A 6040-nucleotide genomic window follows, 5' to 3' on the forward strand; every position below is an offset into this window, starting at 1 on the left:
AGGCAGCTGCCCAGCAATTTAGTCTGACTCCCATGGTGACTCTCTGGTTCGAGTAGGTGTTGACGTGGGTCAAAGTTGATTGGCCCTCCTCAGTCGTGGTCTTCCATGACTCTCTCCTGAGAACTCTGATCTACAGCCCTGCTGATAAGCCTCTCAATTCCCATAAGACCAGGATCCTGAAGACCTTGTATGATAAATGGCGCAAGGATTGCCCTAGAGCTAGATCTACTACCTCGCGGCGTAGGCTGAAAAAAGAGTGGAGGGCAGGCAACACCCTCTTCCTGCCTCGACACTTGGCGTTGGAGGCTCATCTCCAAGAAGCTACCCCTAACTTCCTAAGGTCTCCTCAATTGGCGAAGTGGCTACCAATCACCCCCCCTATGCTCATTTTGTAAAAGGAAGGAAGAAGATAAGAAGCACCTATTCTAGGAATGTCAATCGGTGAGACAAGTTTGGAACAAGATCAAGCAATGGCTCAAGAAATCTCACTTCACAACCCACTTTGGATTTAATGTAGCATGTTTGGGTGACCAACAAAACCTCAATGTGGCCTCCTAGAAGCTCGTTGCACTTATCTCTGTTACAATCAACCTTCTATGGTCTAAAAGAAATACTCTTATATTCAAGAATAGTTTTAGGAAGCTCCCTGCTGACTCTTTAGAAGAGCTCGAATCTGACACTCTTTTAGTACTGAGGCAATTCAGATCTAAACATTGGATCTTTAAGTTGTTTGGTAAGAAATATGTATGGCCTAGGACTCTTGCATCTACTTTAGATGTTGTAACTACTTTATATCTTTCTAATATTCACTTTGCATTACCAAAAAAGAAAGTGGGGGATAAGATGACTTAAGACCTAAAAGCCAAAAGTTTACTAACTTAAGTGTTATTATTTTGTATATGACATATAGAACACATGAATATGGTTGTAATGCATAATTTTATTTGATGTATGCATATCTCCAGTATTGTTTTCATTACCCTTAATAACCGGATTTATCTATGACCAAATTGCATAGAACTAGCTACTTGTCATGCTCATCAAATTATAAGCACACCACCTTCAAGATTGTTAGAAATCCTTTAAAATCCCTAAGGCTTATGTCATAGTTTGTTGCAACACAAACATGTGTGTACACACATGCATGCATCTATGCACACGCACAAAACTATTGTTAAATTTAATAAAAGAAATTTACAAAGTGTACACATATGTTTCTTTGTTTCTAACTTTGTTTCTCAAGTTAATATATCAATAATAAAGGTATACATATTCATGTTTTCAATCCATACTAGATCACACTTTTTAAAATAGGAACTTACACCTTTCTTTCTTGGTAAGACATGTATACTTATGCTTATAAAGCTTCATTATTTCTTGGTAAATACATATGGACTCGGATAATTTTGTTTGCAATATTATTTTGGTGGTATTTCAAGCTCTTTACAAGGGATCGTGCTAAGAAAGTCGGCTTGGTCTACATAGGTGTAAAAATGTGCATAGATCACATAAAGGACCAAGCTTACAAACATCAAAGAGGAAAGGAACCAATAAAAATAGTCCAAGTGACCGAGGTTAAGGTTGTGTGGAATCCATCCTAGGTGCTTGTGATGGGTGGTTATGGACATAATTACTGTGACAAGAAGAGTACTTATAAAATTTCCTAAACCACGACATACCAAGGTGAGACAAATACCAAGACTCCTAACACTCTCAGAGATTTCTGTATAGAAAAATTCCATTTGTCCAACCATCAATATGGCCATGCTAATTCCCATAATTGCATTTTGTGGGATAAGCCAAAGTATTGACAAGTTGTTCCCATGCTTAGCTTTTTCCAGTCTTTTCATTTCAACAAGGGCTGCCACGATCATGGCTAGCATTGTGGTTGCTAATCCACATCCCATTCTTTGTAAGGATGTGATACCCTTGGGATTTGTTGTCCATTTCTTGCTTAGAGGAATAATCATGTAATCATACACAGGTGCAAAGGCACTTGCAGCAAGAATAGCCACTATTTGTAATGAACCTGGGGGAATTTTGAAATGTGATTTTCCAACAGTGCTATCCATTATGGCTCCTTGCTCCACAAATAAAGTAGTCATTTGTGCAAACATTGCTTGAGCTAGTGCTCCAAAAATTAGGATAGGAACTATGCCTATCCAACCTTTCACTTCTTCAACCTGTGTAACTGTGCAAAGTTTCCATGGGCTTACATTATTTTGATTTTTCTCATCATCCTTTGTGATTGTAGCTGCCTTATCCAACCATCTATGGGCAAGGGTAACATCACAAAGCAACCATTAAACCCTTTATATGAGATTCAAAAAGTATAACATATTATGTGCATTAATATTGTTATAAAGTAGCTCAAGATTGATACATGTATCTACTACACTTTCTATACACTTTGTATCTCTATCAAAGATTTTAAGATCTCCTGGAGAACCTCTCTCTCTCTCTCTCTCTCTCTCTCTCTCTCTCTCTCTCTCTCTCTCTCTCTCTCTCTCTCTCTCTCTCTCTCTCTCTCTCTCTCTCTCTCTCTCTCTCTCTCTCTCTCTCTCTCTCTCTCTCTCTCTCTCTCTCTCTCTCTCTCTCTCTCTCTCTCTCTCTCTCTCTCTCTCACAAATAGTTTGAGGACATGCATAATGATACTACATTAATAAGGGATTCTCTCTGTTTCCCCTCTCTATTGAAATGGTTTTAGGACACGCATAATTTCCTTTGAGATACTACATTAATAAGGGATTTTCTTTCAATTCCCCCTCTATTTGTATTGTGGTATGTGTTGCCTATAGTTTCCATAAACAATTTCCTTTATAAGTTTGTAATCTATAAAGGGGTAGATTTCAAGTATAGAATCTATGTTGTGCACAACCAAAATTAAAAATTGAGACTTCATGAATAGCCTTAGAAGTAGATATGAGAAACATGGACTAAACATTATTCATTAATGCTCAATGATTTCTAAGGAAAAACAAATAGGATCTCAATGTAATCACTTGGAAACTAGAAAAAGAAGTTGCAAACATTTGCACATAACTTTAACTTATGAAAGCAATAAAGATGATAATTTAGAAAAGTTTAGTATTGACCTGAATTTGTCCCTATGTTGAATTTTGAGACACCCTTGGATGATGGAGTAGTGACCTGGAACTTCGTAAAGGAGTTTGGGGTCAAATTGGGGAGTGACCTTGAACTTTCGAGCAGCAGCAACAATAACTTGGAGAATGCGAATAAAGGGGTTGCCACCAGGCTTGTATTGGCGGTAATAGGGGACACCCACTAAAAAGATGGGTAGGGACAAGAGTACTGCAGCACTAGATATCCAAAATCCCAATGCCCATGATCCCCTATTCTCTAGGTAAGTGAGAAGGGTGAGAGCAGGTAGCTGGCCCACATTGCATGCGACAAACATCCAATTGAAGTAAGTGGCCTTCTCCCTAGCACTATTAAATTGGTCTGCCCCTAAGGAAGCGATCGCAGGCTCATAGGATCCACTCCCTAGTGCTGTTATATACAAGGCCCCAAATAAGAATGATTTCAAGCTTGCTCTTGTTGTGTGGCTATCCTCTTGCATGGTCGCTACCACTCCCACCAACACACAACCCTACATTTCAAAGTTGGAATTTACCCAAATGATCAAACCATGGAAAAACAAAAACTTTAGTGTCACATTGGTAATATGTACAAGTAATGATGGATAAGTATACTTAAATATTGTGTTGTAAAAGGAACTACAACTATATGAATGGACATTTACTTTTCATGTATGCTAACTAGAAGAAAGAAGACCACTTCTATTGCTTGGTGATATAGCTATTAGGTTGTCACCTTAGGTATTGGCCATGAATTTGTGAAATGACAGTGTCTACTTAGATATCATTGTACAAAGGGAAGCAATTGTTATTTTGTAAGAACACAAAACAAGATTGCATTGAATCGGTAATGAATGAGTCAAAGTGTTTAGGTTTATCCCTATTTAACCTACTCAATAGGGTTGATGGATTTCAATTCACTTATGAGAGATGGATGATCTCATATAGAAATTATTTTGGGGGTGGGATAATTGTTTGATATGCCCAAGTAGGTGCTACAAGAGTAAATGCTAAATAGAATTTGTTCCATGGCAAACATAAGTTGGAAGACAACCATGGCCCAAGTAGGTGCTACAAGAGTAAATGCTAAATAGAATTTGTTACCATGGCAAACGTAAGTTGGAAGACGACCACGGTCCAAAGGCGACCCCAATAGGCATCACCCAAGAAGGCACCAAAGAGGCTAGTGAAGAAAAGAGTGCCAAGGAGGTTGGTGAGGTCGTTGGCAGCACTTGCATTGCTCTCTCCCCACACTTTGATTAGGTATAAGACTAAATTTGCATAGATGCCACTAAAGGCAAAGTAGCCAAAGCCTGCAGAAACTGTCCACATGTGCCGCAATACATGTTTTTAAGATCCAAGAGAAAATATATACTGTCGATGCATATTAAGCATATGGCTAGAAACAAATTTTGGAGGGAATTTTCCTTTGAAATGATAATGAAAAACTTGGAAAACTTAAAATTATCATGGATGCTATGGAGGAAATTAGTGTAGGGTAGAACTATGAGTTTTTTAACCCCACCCCATGATTGTGCACGAGACAAGGGGTTTCAAATTCCTCTTTTGTTTCAACATATGGGAAATAACTTAAGGTTTTGATGAACAACCTATGGCCATGTTTATACATTTCTAAGGAATAATTGATGGGGAGAATACATGAGCCAGATGATGATGTGTCCATTGTTAATTGATTAGCTTAGAAATACTTGTTGGGAAGAATGCATGAACCATGCCATGTTAGAGTTGTTAATTGAGAGCCGATAATAGAGTGCAAGACTTGGTTATTATAATTCCCATTAGACACACACACACACACACACACACACACTCTCTCTCTCTCTCTCTCTCTAGGCCCCTGTCCTTTCTTTGTGCCTAGTGTATGTAACGAGCTTTTGAGTAATCTGTTGGAGAGGGAACTCAGAGACGAGTTTGGTAAGCAAAGAAGAAGTTCGAAATAGAGTGAATGACTGATTCTACGATGGGGACGGGGAGCTTCATTCAAAGGGACGGCCACTGAGACTAGCAAAGAAGATGAGCTTGTTGACGATATGAAAAGTTCAGAAAATATGCCGAGATGCTGAGGTGATGAGGTGTAAACCGCGGTATACCGATGGTGAAGAAGGCGCCCCGCCGTCCTCCGCCTGGATTGACGGCAGTGATGGGCTTGCAGCGCCAGTCCACCCACCGGCTGTAATCATCATTACCACCATCATTGTTACTACTGTGATGATGATGATGATTGCCTCCTCCTCTAACCTTCTCGGCGCCATTGTGATTGCCCACCACTGCCGATTTAATGCTTGCAGCTGCTGCTGATGTTATATTGTCGCCCTCTCTACTCGCCATCATCTCCTTCCTTCCTTTCCCTTTCCCTCTCCCTTCTGGCGCAGTCACCACATGATCATCATCTCCATCACTCCCACTACTCACCTGCTTAGCCTCTGTGCTATTTATATTACCCCATACGCAGTCTGCTTTAGTAGTTCTGTAAATTCTCCATCTCCTTTTAACGGATCTAACCTGTAACTATTCGGCCTCACGGATTCCCCGTGTGTCCCCTCCTGTGCTCTTTTCCCCCAACCACAGCCACCACCCCCCACAGATTCCCTCTCATGAAAACTACTACCACCACTTCTTCTGTCAAAGCTAACGGAGACCCCAGTCACACCAACTTATTATAAATCCCCCTAGCCCCCACTTGTCCCACTCATTTCTCTAATTATTGCCCCCTCCCCCCAAAAAAGAGGTTATTGGCCTTTCTCTCTTAACATGTTCTCTCCTTCCTTACTCAACGTGTGTGCATAGATCTACTCTTTCCAAACGATGCTCACACATGCCCTACGCACAACTGACTTCATAAATAAAAGGTTATTGGAGGTCACATGCTGAATAAATAGAGACCTTGTCAATAGTGCAACCTTTATAACCTCATGAAAAGT

At 40.0% G+C, this 6040-nt stretch overlaps 1 protein-coding gene across 1 annotated transcript; it reads right to left on the bottom strand.

Annotated features, from left to right (window-relative positions):
• Positions 1-1344: 1344 nt before the first annotated feature.
• On the bottom strand, positions 1345-5590 carry LOC148008868 (protein NRT1/ PTR FAMILY 8.1-like). The gene is made up of 4 exons (XM_087673966.1): positions 5210-5590; positions 4203-4420; positions 3096-3610; positions 1345-2271 (listed from the first exon to the last, which is right to left on the bottom strand). Exons 1-4 carry the CDS (start codon positions 5448-5450, stop codon positions 1419-1421), a joined length of 1827 nt encoding a protein of 608 aa, XP_087530092.1. The 5' UTR covers positions 5451-5590; the 3' UTR covers positions 1345-1418.
• Positions 5591-6040: the final 450 nt, after the last annotated feature.

Source organism: Lygodium microphyllum, unplaced genomic scaffold, assembly GCF_053477565.2.
Source record: "Lygodium microphyllum isolate KBCC unplaced genomic scaffold, Lygodium_microphyllum_v1.1.10 scaffold_56, whole genome shotgun sequence".
In the NCBI taxonomy this organism is placed as follows: domain Eukaryota; kingdom Viridiplantae; phylum Streptophyta; class Polypodiopsida; order Schizaeales; family Lygodiaceae; genus Lygodium; species Lygodium microphyllum.